General features: G+C 36.1%; 2 protein-coding genes across 4 annotated transcripts in view; one reads left to right on the top strand and one right to left on the bottom strand.

The window, feature by feature from the left end:
* LOC136249183 (probable serine carboxypeptidase CPVL) overlaps nucleotides 1–14,170 on the top strand; it is a 38,595-nt gene that overhangs the window by 10,096 nt on the left and 14,329 nt on the right. Inside the window, exons 4-5 of one of the 3 annotated variants that reach the window (XM_066041133.1) lie at nucleotides 281–427; nucleotides 481–564. The exons of 1 other annotated variant lie outside the window; for it this stretch is intronic. In XM_066041133.1, the coding sequence (XP_065897205.1) occupies nucleotides 522–564 (43 nt within the window). In that variant the 5' untranslated portion in view covers nucleotides 281–427; nucleotides 481–521. Of the gene's footprint in view, nucleotides 1–280; nucleotides 428–480; nucleotides 565–13,172; nucleotides 13,462–14,170 lie in introns of those variants that run through there. One more of the 3 variants, XM_066041135.1, reaches the window with a different exon arrangement.
* On the bottom strand, nucleotides 5,610–13,245 carry LOC136249184 (uncharacterized protein PF3D7_1120000-like). The gene is made up of 3 exons (XM_066041136.1): nucleotides 13,016–13,245; nucleotides 12,796–12,922; nucleotides 5,610–6,982 (listed from the first exon to the last, which is right to left on the bottom strand). The coding sequence occupies exons 2-3, from the start codon at nucleotides 12,908–12,910 to the stop codon at nucleotides 5,898–5,900; spliced, it is 1,200 nt and encodes a 399-aa protein (XP_065897208.1). The 5' UTR covers nucleotides 12,911–12,922; nucleotides 13,016–13,245; the 3' UTR covers nucleotides 5,610–5,897.

Here is a 14,170-nt window from a genome sequence, read left to right as displayed (position 1 = left end):
TGTTATTAAAATTTTTGCCATTAACCTACTGTCACAGCCATTTCTTGGCTGCCACCTTGGATTTCACATCTTTTTTCATCCTGGCTTTTGGGGGCCACACCCTTTTTTCACAGCTTGGCTGTTTTTGTATATATATATATATATGATCTCATGACCTATATATATACATGGTATCCTTTTGAAACTTGCAGAAGTAATGTTAAAATTACTATAGACGTTTACACTTGCTGTTAATGTAAAATTCACCATTATTCATGGATTGGACAATTATATTTCACAGACTGGACTCACGGACTGAGCTGGAAACAATAATCCAGGCATCATTTATCTCTTGTAAAGACGCCATTGTATAAAGGTGACTAGATAATCCAACATCCTCCTTAATCCAGCAAAATTTATGGCTCCCATTGAGCATCAGATTAGAGAGGTTTGACTGTATACATTATATAGCTAGAGTAGTATACATAAGTTACATTACAGCCATCACTGTTTTTCATCACTATCCCCCGGCCACTAGGGACATGAGTCAGAAACTTGATACTAAAACTATAACATTGATTGCTAGTGAGTTGTGTGTAGGTGGCCTATATAGTAGGGCAGATAAATGGCCATTTTTGATGAAATGGGGACACGCTGGATAAAAGCACCAAACTTTGTGTGATGATATATTAAATTTTTTTTTTGCTAGGATCCAAATTCAATTAATGCTCTAACTTAATTAACAGCTTGTGACTGTCCTATTAGAGTAGTTTACATTACCTGTGTGCATTGTACTTTCATTGTGTTCTGGTGCAAAAAAGCTCTATTGTTTTGAAAAGGAAGGTGTTGTAGTTTCCCATAATCCAACTAGCTAATCCACATTTATTGCCTCATAAACATTTCAATGAGGCAGTGCAGACTGAACACAATTGGCTGGAACATGATGCCAGGGAAGCTATAAACAAAGATGAATTTGATAAAGAAGAACAGATATCACGGGCTGCATATCATGCATATATAAAGTTGAAGCCATGTACCTGCACAAGCATTATTCAGTTAATGGCTTTGTTCTATGAGTATACAGCACCTGGAGCAATGGTAAAACATGGAATCACAGTACAAACTCAAGCTATACAATTCCAAACCCTGGTCAGATTTCCGCTATAGCTTTTGACGCTTAACTACTTGCTTTAGCCAAGTTAGTGCAATGGAAATGGCCAGATATACATGATGAAGACAAATATGTGGATATGATGGGTGGCCTTCACATAGTATTTGTTGATGCCGCACCAGCTTGTGTCAGTGCAGATACCCATCCAGACCCATTAAGGTACTCTCCAATAGTACTCCACAAAGCCATTCCTACTGTAAAGAGTTTTCTCAATGTAGCGTATCGAAAAAAGATGAGAAATGCTTGTCAAATTAGTGTATTAGCATTAGCGATACTACAAGATAAGGCTTTCTCACAAACAAATGATTCATTTAATTGATTTCAAACAAGAGTGGAAATTAGGAAAACCAGTCCAATGTCTGTATATTGGGACAGTGTATTCAACTTGGAACTAATAGATGTAATTTTTGTCAGAGCACACTGGGAATTTTCCATTTACCATGATTCTCTAAAACAAACCGTGCCATGGGTTTTTGTCTCACTATCACTGGGTGTTTGTGCACATTCGTGACATGGAAAATTTGTCTACATCAATGAACAATGAATTTTATGAAAATAGTCATTGGGTTATTCAGAAAACAAAAAAAAAAGTTTCTCACCAATATCCACTTATCAAAAACAAAAGGGTCTTGTGGTGCTACTGGACTCATGCAGAGCCCTGTTGCTATCAGGTAATGGCTGGCTATTGCTGAACCAGAACAAGCACAACTAATAGAAGAATTTGAAAATTTGAATAGCAGCTTTTGAAAAACAATTTTTGTCATGATGAAGGATATTCAACTCAAACTACTTTTAAATCACAAGTTATTTCTTTAGTGGAAGCATATGAAGACATGGAAACTTCATTCTTAAGGATCAATTTGAAAACTGTTCAACATGGACATGGGAATTGTGATAGGCAGGTCAGTTGGACACAGTTTGTAGTTTGGGGAAAGAGTAATTCGATGGTTACTACAAATCTGTATTGGTTGATTGTACTAGTATGATCCAAAGAATATCTCGCTTATTCAAAGCTCAAAACAGAAGACAAAATCAAAACAATGCACGAATGTTGAAAACCTGAAAAATGATGTGTCATTGTTTTTATGACTTAACATTGCAGTGAAAAACAAGGAAGGTGTGATATGCCAACATTCTTCAAGCATGAATTAAAATCCAGCCTCATCTGATAATGGTAAACTGAGGCTGATTGATCTACTAAACTTATTACCAGAATATGACCAACCAGAGCCTCATTGTGTTCTTGATGTAACTGTTGTTGATGGTGCAGCAAATATAGCTACATTTGATGAATATGCAGATTTAGTCTTTATACCTCATCTTGTCAGACAACTGGAAAACTGTTCATGACTTGATCTAGTGTGGGACACACACAATAGTCTTTGAGATCAGGCTATTAGACAGAAAGTGGCAGGAAAGAAAAAAGTACTAACTAATTGAAAGGAGTTCTTGTGTGATGAAACAAATAAGAACTGTTTAAGATTCTATCTGTCACATGTCATTCAAGTATCCTGATAGGCGTGATAGCAAAGAAGCTTTCATTACTGATGGCTCAGTTGTGTTGACAAATAGTACTACACAAGCTATGCTACCATGAGGAAGCAGATACAAGAGTTGTTGTTCACATGGCTGATGCATTGATCATGAAGAAAGGGCTGAGGACCTGCCTGGTGCACATGGTCTAGGAGGGCCTGGAAAGCTTGGAATAGTTTTCCAGAAGTTACAACAGCATTTTCATTTCCCAGGTAGCATTGAAGCCATTTACAAACTTTGATATGGAATCTATACACTTTGAGATGCTGGAAAGATATACAGTTCTATTGCCAGGATGGAGTAGTTTTGCTGTGAAAACAAAGCAATGGAAAATATTCTACCAACATCAGATGTCGTATTGCAGCATGCAAAAAGAGCCACTCATTAAGCTAGTGTTTGCACTACTAGTAGCCTACTCCAGAGTCAAGGGGATGGAAATGGTGATAAATGCAAAAAGAGTGGAACCCTGTTTGGACTGTATACCCAGCCAATAGCTTACATTGCATGCATGGAGCTGGTGAAGTACAGTTGTAAAAGTGAAAAGGGGTGTGGCACTATATGTAGTTGTAAGAAACCACTTGGTCATGTACTGATCTTTGCAAATGTAATGGGTTTACTTGAGAACCATGATTAACATTCAGTTCATCACTTTAATTTTTTGTAAAATAATGAAAAAGTTGACTGTTATTCTCTTGTATACACAGAATATAGTATTTGTACACATTTATTCGTTTACAACATGATGACACAGTTGTTTTAACATTATTTAAATACAATGGTGGTGAAAATGCATTAAAACAATTCTAATAGTACAGTCACCAGCAATTAATTGACTCAGGACATTAATTGAATTTAGATCCTAACAAAAAATGTTTAATGGATACTCATAAACTAGCAAAAAAGTTTGGTACTTTTGTCCAGCCTGTCCCCAAATTTTCTAAAATCTGCCCTACTAATAGGTAGGGGTGCATGTATACAGCAGCTAAAGGGTGTGTGTGTGTGTGTGTGTGTGTGTGTGTGTGTGTGTGTGTGTGTGTGTGTGTGTGTGTGTGTGTGGTGTAAAATATATAATTGCAATTTAATCGGACAGAAAGTTAGAGACTTTTTCATCGTCGGTGTATTATATGTATTATGGGCATTGGAAGGACTGTGCAATGGGTGCAGCACATCACTACTAGTCAGTTGGCTGAACGTTTTGGTATGCGAGAGTCTGTTGGCATTAATATTCTATTAAGCTTGGTTAAGCACAGGTGGTTGGGTCATGTTGCATGCATGTCTGAGAATCACATACCAAAAAGGATTTTATTTGGATAGCTGCCTCAGACATGCCCTGCCCACAGACTTGGGGTAATATACAGTGTATAGTATTTAATTACAAATAGACATTTTCCAAATACAAATATGATTGCAAATATTTTGTCAGGACAGTATTTAAATACAAATACTTTCTAAAGTATTTAAATACAAATACTTTCTAAAGTATTTAAATACAAATACTTTCTAAAGTATTTAAATATAATTTCAAATACTTAGTGACTCAACCACTTAATTGTCTATCTACACTTTACACATGTTGTCTTCTAATCTATAAACATAATATCGTTGTTACTATATATAACTACTGCTATTAAGCAGTAAGGCAACATGTTAGCTCTATGTATGTACAGGGAGTGTATGTGTATTGTGTGCTATTGATTGCGTCTACTATATAAATCAACATCAATCTTTTATCTGTTAGCCTGCATCTCTCGGATTAAAATATTATTTTGTGCAAAATACTGAAAAGTGGGTGCATACAAAGTTGGCACATACAAAATTTGGGTTGCTCATTTAGCCAACAGGGAACATTTAGTTTCTAAAACATAAGTGGATCCTTCTCTTGTGGTAAGCATGGTGACTGTAAATCTTCTTCGACCATTGAACTGAAGTGATGTCATTGGAAGCAATAGTATTAGAATTTTTATTTATTTAATAATGCTTTACAGCACAAGTGCTGAAGGTCTGCAGGACACCTGGTCCTACAGCCTGCTCAAAGACTTTAGCTACTTAAAGTGTGTTTGAAAATTGGAGAAAGGAGAAAAAATCCATGACTGGACCTAGGTAGCCTCGAACCTGCAACCATCCGATTTACACTCGAACGCTTACAGGAGTCTGCCAGGTGGTCAGGATGTTTTCTCCTTGTTATTTTCGTGCAATTATATCCATAGGAATTCTAGAGAGTAACTCATTATCTCTAAGTACCCCAAGTAGAATCAAATGGACACTAGTATATACTGTCTCATCTAATAGCTATCAAATCATTGAAAATGGCATTTTCTTGGTTGGGGGCTCTGACTCCTGATATCAAATGACATCACTTATGATCAAAGATTCAGCTAAATTTACGATCCTATTTTGGTAAAAGTATTTGAAGTAGTTGTACGTATTTAAATACATTAGGAAAGTATTTAATTACAGTTTCTAAACTACAAATACAATTACTCAAAATTTGTATATATTTAATTGCAATTAAATACAAACACTCATGTATTTGACCCCAAGTCTGCCTGCCTATGGTGTGAAGTTAAGATGGAGTAATAAAGTTAAACAGGATTTTGAGAACTTCTCCATTAGTGACTCATGGTACCATCAAACTCAAGACAGATGTCTATGCAAATGATTAATTACTGAAGGGCTGGAGAATTTACTGGGTGGACCACACTCTCAATCTAAACCCTTCCATTGTGATACTTGCCAATGGTTTTTAAGAATGTCTAGACATAAGTGTATAACTACCTGCTCATCCCGCTGTCAATGATTGGCTGTGAGATTCTTCAGGACAAGCATAATCCATTGGATGGCTTCCTTTCAAGTCCAAGTCGCGCATGTGTGTGTGTGTGTGTGTGTGTGTGGTGTAAAATATATAATTGTAATTCAATTGGTTTATGATATAGAACAAGGACATGTACAATGGTGATGCAAAACTTTGAGCGACATTGTAGCAATACTACTATCATTAGACTATGCACTAGGTTTTTAAGATAGACCACACTGTATTAAATGTATATACAAATGTGCTTTGTAGAAAGTCAGACACATGACGTAAAATTTCCTTCCATGGGTTTCTAGTGGTTGCTTTTTGTGCTTGGCCGAATTCTTCTTTCCAATCTTTATTAATGTTCATCAAAATTTTTTGTATTTCTTGATCACTTAAATTTTCTTGCTGCTGCTTCATTCACTGTATTTTCCATGGCAAGTCATGCAAAGCATCTTCAAGTTCTGATAGAGTTCTGTCGAAAGTTTGTTTTAACCGATCTGTTATGTCAACCAAGATAACCCTAACGTCTTTTGCAGGAATGTTAACATCTCCAAATTTTTCTTTTATCCTATTCATAGTATACATTTCTGCATCACTTAATGAATCAAACCATCCTCCCTTTTCTTTTAATTCACAATATTGTACCACATCTTCAATATATTCATTTGTTGCTCTTATAAACTCTTTTGTTGATTTCTTCCAGTTCATAATTAATTTCACTTGGGCAGTTATAACTTCCTGAGCTCTATTGATTTCCTTTAGCTCGCCTTTGCATCTTCTACTCTGATCATCTAGTTCACTTTTACATCTTCTACTCTGCTCGTCTAACTCACTTTTACACCTTCTACTCTGCTCATCCAGCTCGCTTTTACATATTCTACTCTGCTCATCTTTAAGAGTTTTACTCTGCTCATCTAGCTTGCTTTTACATCCTCTACTCTGTTCATCTAGTTCACTTTTACACATTTTACTCTGCTCATCTTTAAGAGTTTTACTCTGCTCATCTAGCTTGCTTTTACATCCTCTACTCTGTTCATCTAGTTCACTTTTACACATTTTACTCTGCTCATCTTTAAGAGTTTTACTCTGCTCATCTAGCTTGCTTTTACATCCTCTACTCTGTTCATCTAGTTCACTTTTACACATTTTACTCTGCTCATCTTTAAGAGTTTTACTCTGCTCATCTAACTCACTTTTACATATTCTACTTTGTTCATCTTTAAGTGTTTCACTCTGTTCATCTATCTTGCTTTTACACCATCTACTCTGTTCATCTTTAAGAGTTTTATTCTGTTTATCTAGCTCACTTTTGCATCTTCTACTCTGTTCATTGAGCTCACTTTTACATATTTTACTCTGCTCATTTTTAAGAGTTTTACTCTGCTCATCTAGCTCGCTTTTGCATTCATGCTTGCCCAGCATAAATCCAACCACCAGTGCTAATAAAATAAAAGCTGCTAAAATTGTAACTCCTTTTGCTGACCACAAACGAGTGGAAGACACTAAATGAATGAACCATAAATATTGTACTAATGCATGTACAGCATCACTTTAATACACACATGCACATTTAATTCAGAAGTACTTGCATCGCTTCATTGTAAATTAGGAAAAATTGGTACTTGCAATTCACCTGTACTGTACCTTATCCAACATTCAGCCACAAAAGTTGCAATGATGATCATTTTTAAATTTACTCTTTATATATCACATTTGAAATTATTTTAATAATGTGCCTGTGTCAGTTCAATCAACAATATTTTGGTGAGGCAACTGCCTCACCTGCCTACATTGTAGCTACACCCCTGAAATCCCATAATATATTGTGCAGCCTAAATTTAAAAATTATTGTACAGGTAGATTAGATACCTTACCCATATGAAAAGCTTGAACGAGTATCTGCTATATAGGTTTACCATGGCTGATTTCTCTCATATTTCAGCAGTATAACCAACATGCTCACTGATCCAGTCTAGAACACTGAACACAAGTTTCCAGCATCACTCTACTCTACAAAATTATATATAATCTCATCATCTCCTGTTAATTTATACTTAATCCCTAACACCAGAGGTCACGACCAAAGATTCGTCATATCTACACAACAAATCAATCAATATACAACCATTTTCAAGATCAATCAAATTGTGGAATTCTATTCCACCTGAAGAATTCCACCTGAACAACAAGCACTATACCAATTTAACTGAAACTATTATTGTGAAGCTCGCACCTTATACCACTGCTTCTTTTCCTCAAAGCTGAAATTCAGCACTCTAGCTACTATTCTTTCTCACTACTTGACTGCTCTATTAGAGTACTTCGATCTTGAAAGTGGATCCTTCTGTAGAGAGCTAGCCCACCACTACTAAGTCACATAGCAAAAACAAAAAAAAATTAATCTCATGCTGCAGTGTTGCCATCTTTATAGGGGTGGGGCTAGGCAGTAAAATTAAGGTTGGCTATGTTGCTATGTACACGAGTATACCTTTATTACAACTCAGTGCTTAGCTACTACTAGTCCTAGCTGTAGTATTACCTACCCTTATTAGGTATGCACATTTTTCAGAGGGGATTTCAGTCAATACCATTGCAAATCCCCTCTATCTGCCATTGCTTGTAATGACTTCTACGTTTAGTGCCATAGCTAATATGCATATCATACGGTAGGATAGTACTGTATAGTAGGGACCACAAAGGTGTAGGCATGGCCCATGAAAAAACATCCAAAAATCAGCCTCATTTTTTCGCTGATGCATGACGATGAGGCCAAACAAGCTTTCAGATCAACCTGAAATGTTTTCAACAAGTTGCTACGGAATTTTTAAAATAGTATTAATGGAATTTTCAACTGACTGACTGACTGATGCCTTCAGACAACCATAACTTGATAACAGCTAAGGCTACGGGCTTGATTTTTTCATCATTCGACATCGCTTCGGCCCAAGAGATGCCTTTTGGTATACCACAGTATGTACAATGCATTCTTCATGTGTCCTCCTTTGTGTCCCATTCAACTTGGCTGACAGCAAAAGGTGTCGATCTGGCGGTACCACATAATGGCTTCCCTCCGTAACAGAAATTGTCCGTATTTTTCATAGTGGCTACATTGATCGCCGAGATGCTTTTTGAACAGTTCTTAATTTGTAATGCTGTGTAACGGGTTGAACATAGCTGACAACAAAACGTAATGGATACATCACTTTTCAGACAATAATTGGTAGTTGGGATGTGCAACGCCATTTTTTTCTTTTGATACGGTATGTGTGGGTTCACCAGTCACAATAATTTTTATTTTACAAAAAAAAATTAACAAACAAGTACACAAAAAATTGAAATTTTCAACTAGAGTAGGGACCACAGCACATCGATAAAAAGTACTGAAACAAGTTGGAGTAGTGCACGATATTAAATCACAGTAAAACAATAAAAAGTGTTATATCCCTACTGTGCTCTAATATCGTCCACTACTCCAGCTTCTTTTTTGTTGATGTGCTGTGATCCCTACTCTAGTTGAAAATTCCAATATATTTTGTGTATTTGTTGTAATATACCTTAAAGTTTTATATATGCATGTGTAACTATTGTAAATTTGTATTTACGCTTTGCATTTAATTGTTCTGATGTATTTGTAGTTGTCTGATGTATTTGTAGTTGTCTGGCAAGGAAATAAAATAAATAAGAATGGAAGTTGAGGGCAGTTCATCAATGGATCAATCAACTAATTAAGTGCATCCAATAAAACTATTATGGGAGTTTTAAGCATGTGGTCACTTTTTGTATATTTCCACTTGTCAAAGCTAAAAATGCCCTAATGGTACTCCCTTCCACTTTCAAAGAAGTAAACTGAAGCAAATGCTAAACAGCAAGACTAATAGTGTGTGTGTGGGGGGGGAGAGACTTAGAAGAAAATGAACATGAATCTCTGAGGTGCCTTATAGAAGAAGGACCAGAGGAAACCCTGTAATAAATTAGCACTTGTTTTATCTTAAAGGTCACTCTGTAAATCGCCAGAAGCATACAAAATGAGATACCTCCGCTCAAGGGACCTGACGCTGGAATCAAAAATGGAATCTGAAAAATCTTGTAGCTAGCTAGCATTGCAAATCTTTAAGCAGAATGGCTAATTTGGAATCTGGAATCATCTGAACTCTTTGTAAAAAATTGGTGAGATTCTTAATTAATTTTTGGACCCCTCATCTTCGGTCCTATTGTGCACTGGAACCCCTACATGGTGTTTATAATCTAGGGTTGTTAGGAGGAAACTCCCCCCCCTCTAAGATTTCAAACTCCTAGCTACTAAAATTGTGAATGTCAACTGCACTGTATATACTTAGGTTTGTTATTAAAATGGCACACAAAACTATCAAAAAATGCATTCAATATCAGACAGTTTAATACGTATTTTAAAAATTGCATACATAACATTAAATGGTAATGCCCTCAAATTGAGTCTCAGATGGTATAATTAAAAATATTCTTAGGATAATATGTGACCGGATATGTAAAACCCGACATAATGATACATTTTTCAAATTCTTTATTATTGAATGTTTATAATCTACTTGGCCAAGTCTATGCTCTGGCCAAGTTTCAACCTTGTATGCCAACAACTTTTGGAGTTACAACCCTACAAAGTAGCAACAACAGAAAGATCGATTTGTACAGCAAGTATTGGGAAAATATATTACAGGCGATTACAAAAATGGCTGTAACTTATAAACGTAATGCAGTACAGAGTTGCAACTTACACCATCATGTTCGCCATGAATATGGGAGTCCATTACTGGGTACGTTTTCCTTTTATCACCTTTCTTTACTACATACAGAGACAAAATCAGTGAAGAAAGATCGATTGCGTACGATCGCTTCGATATAACGCTCATAACTCACGTATCGTTTAGTCTACTGCTACAAAACAAGACTTTCGAACTCCCCTTGAGTAGGTGAATAAGATTATATTCAGGTTTTAATTATAACACCCTTTCTTCACAAAGAACAAAGCGGTTAAAATATTTACAAAATTATTTTTTCATTTATGCAAATATTTTACCCATTGCAATGAATAACTTATTCTGAAAATTTAGGCTTGCACCATTATGTTGGGTTTTTGCAGATCCGGTCACATATAGTGATGAGTGATGGCTATTCAATATCCCAGAGCCAAATTTAACCCAATTTCTCAAAATGGTTCTTAATTCAATTGAGTGTAATTTTAAAAATTGTTTGCTATGCTTTCAAAATAACATGCACAACCAGCAGAAATATCCTTAGATTTAATCTCAGACTTAACTTAAAAAATTTCCTTGTTTTTAAGAACAGCCCTATTGGTACCCTTTTAGTATTTCAATCTCAGATAGCCTAATTGTAACAGTTTTCTTAGAAGACATCCACCTACAGTTTTTACATTACTAGTGCCTTGTGAGATCACACAATTACATCCAATACAATATCTCACACAAATTGCTTATTCAACAGACTCCATATTAATTTTGTAGTGTGCTACAGTAGAATTAATCTATGCCACATAAGCCAGGTTAAATATTATACAGTGTGTAGACACTGTTAATAGCACTGCACAAGATTTCAAGTGTTTAACACGATAATGGTGGAAATCACGCATGAGCTTGATGTTATCTGCCTTAGCACCATTTAATTTTGGGTTCACCCAGATGGTTAGCAATCTTCAAATTTAACCATACTTTGTATATGACTTCTTTGTTGATGTAGCTACGCTGTCACATACGAGAACGTTTTGCATTCATTTGTTGTCTGTAGACGAAAACCTGTTTTTGGAGCCCAAAATCACAGTGTCGTAGCCAAACCTGGGTAAGCCGGGGCATTGCCCGGGCATCAGACTTCACCATCAGTTCCTAGAGTAATTATGAAGATGTGGGCCGGATAGCTCAAGATTTTGCTAAAGTTACTTAGCTAACTAGTCACTGTACAAGAATGAAAGTATAGCACAACTTATACAACATTCACCGTGCCATTTTTGCCAATGGTTTCCTTTCTTTCTGGCTAAACAGAGATGGGGTTATTCAAGGGGTTTTCCCTACGAGTAACTTGATTGTGTACAAATAGAGGAGGCAATAAATAGAAGCAAGTTCACGTGATTGCGAAAAACCGCGCAGCATCGTGGTAAGGAGTGAAGGACAAAGGATTGGTTTCAGTATAGTGGGCTGGACAGTTTACATTTGGATTAAGTGATCATATCGGTGTGTGGTCAAAACTCGGGAGGCGAAGCAGTCTAGAGGTATTTGTGAAATTAGCACCCATCTAGCCGTGTGGATACTGCTTAATTTAAATGGTATGGAGTACTTGTTCAGTCAGCAATTCTTTTCTTTTTGTTTCCACTTTTCTAGGCTAACGACTGTAGTGGCAGAGCATAGTCATCAAGTGAAAGAGCGCCTCGTGCTTTAATTCAAGAGTCTTCATAGTCTGGTATTAAGACACATGTAGATGTATGTAATATATTAGAAGGCCAATAGCTAGCTAGGCATTCGCTTCTATTAGGGTTATATTAGTCATCTTGCATACAGTAGTGTAGGATCATGATGCATAACGCATTTTTAAAGTGCTATATTGATGTCCATATGAAGATGGGCATGTGTATGTGTGTTACATGGGAAATGGCTTGTCCACCCATTGCCCAGGCATGGCAAAAAGTCTGGCTACGCCACTGTAAAATCAAGCACAGATCGTGCAGCGACAAGAAACCTACCTCACCAATCAAACTATAACTACCAATGCTTTTAGGTGAAGGTTTATTTACAGAGGAAAGTTGAATTCCTTAGGCTATACAGAGAGTTACAGCTCATAATCTCAGATTCTGCAGATATATGGATTAATTTCAACCCCAAAAAGACAATGAAATTTATCACCACTGCAGCTGTATTCAAGTGAGAGGTAGTCCAACATATAGCTAACAGAATGCAGTTACCGTTTTGAAGATGTTGACTAGTAACTCTAATTTACGGCAAGAAATGATTCCACCTGTGAACAAGGTTTTTCAATCAACTGGTTTGCAAAGGCTACAAAATTGACATGGAGTTGATTCGAAGTCATGTATTTGTGCATAATTCCTAAGAACTAAGGGAATTGGTGTGTAAGGTGTGTAAAAATTTTTATTTATTTTTTGATGGGAAATAAAAAAGATAAAAATTATAAATCAATAATAGCTAAATGCTCAAACAGTGGGCAGAAAACTCTGCCCAATCTTCTGATGAAGAAATTGTTGCCATTACAGAAGCAGCATTTCCACGTTGCAATTTTTGGTTGTAATCCCCATTATAAATTTACACTAAATTCTTACCACTATTTTCCATCACATTTGAATCTGTCCTCTGGTCAGTTTCGGCAATGCCCGGGCGCAACTTCGAGTCATCAGGCGTCACAGTAGCGGCTTTCCCGGAGCGTCTTCTGGTCATTTCAACAGAGTACTAGTATTAAACAGTACGGTTTTGATAGTCTACAACTAGCGATTTCCAACCAACCAATTTTTCACACATATTGTTGCTACTTAAATTACACACCTTCAATAAATGTTTCACAAGCTGCCGTTCCAGTTAATGGTAGTCAGTGCTTCGTACTTCGTAATGCACCTTACTGGATTAAAATCCATGCGGTATTTATTGAAATATGTCAAATCAAAGTTTGAGAAATAAAAATCCCCGTAGGAATCCCATACAAATAATTGCGTACGTAATTCTAATTGGAGGAATACGGCACCGGTGATAGAGAAAGTTTCCGAGTGTTTCCGCGTGAATCTGTGGCAGATGAGGACGAAAAAAGTGTAACTGTATATGCTGATTTCGATTTTTCCGTGTGTTTTTTGATTGGAGGACGATTGATGTTGGATTACGACGAAAATATGGCCCTTTTAAAGGTAAATCGCCATCTAACACTGCTCAGAATTCAGCATTACAATCACCCTGGACTTCAAGGCATCCCTCTGCATCGATGCAAGTATAGTTTGAAGGTGAGCAGTTTGTTGTCTTGCGCGGAATTGCAATATAAGGTTCAAAGTTGAGCATAATCTTTTCAAAAGTGGAGACTGGCATGTGATACCAACCTTACATGGTTTCACACTTACCTGATGTTATATCCTGGTGTATTTACTGCTGTTTTGATCCATTTTATAGCAGCTTCAGTGATTGTAATTTTGGTCAGAAACTATTTATAATTTCTCTTTGTTGTATAGCGATGTCATTGTGTTATATAATAATTATTATCCTTAGTGCTTACAGTGTGACAAATAAAGTCGAACAGTGTCTAAACAAATCTATTCTAATAATAATATTGGTCTAATATTTTGTTATCTGATTGTCATGTTACCGAAGTGTTTGTTAATTGTGACTTGTGATGCCATTACTTATCATGTTATATAATAATACTGATTTTTCTAGTTAGTTATCCCTGAAAATGCATTAGGTACCTGTGTATACTTAGTATTACACATTACACACAGTTTTATTTGTGAATCACTTGCTTTATTCATGTAATATTCTGAGTGGTCAGTCTACAAAGAAGTGGTCACTTTTGAGAGGTTTTACCTAGTTCATATGCTGTTTTTCATAAAATAGATATGTGGTGAAAATTTCATGTCGTAATTAGTTTCCTATCTAGATTTATGACACTTTGAATATTGTGTTTGGTGCCATGCAATATACATAAAAAGCATTGAAAAT

Source organism: Dysidea avara, chromosome 3 (assembly GCF_963678975.1).
Source record: "Dysidea avara chromosome 3, odDysAvar1.4, whole genome shotgun sequence".
Classification (NCBI taxonomy): Eukaryota; Metazoa; Porifera; class Demospongiae; order Dictyoceratida; family Dysideidae; genus Dysidea; species Dysidea avara.
This window is presented reverse-complemented; position numbering and strand designations above follow the sequence as displayed.

What these genes read in the sequence shown, in the direction of transcription:
- LOC136249184 (XM_066041136.1), bottom strand. Translation starts at nt 12,910, where the DNA reads ATGACCAGAAGACGCTCCGGGAAAGCCGCTACTGTGACGCCTGATGAC. An exon ending in AAATGTGATGGAAAATAGTG is followed by an intron (nt 6,983 to 12,795) that starts GTAAGAATTTAG and finishes TCATTCATTTAG; the next exon opens with TGTCTTCCACTCGTTTGTGG.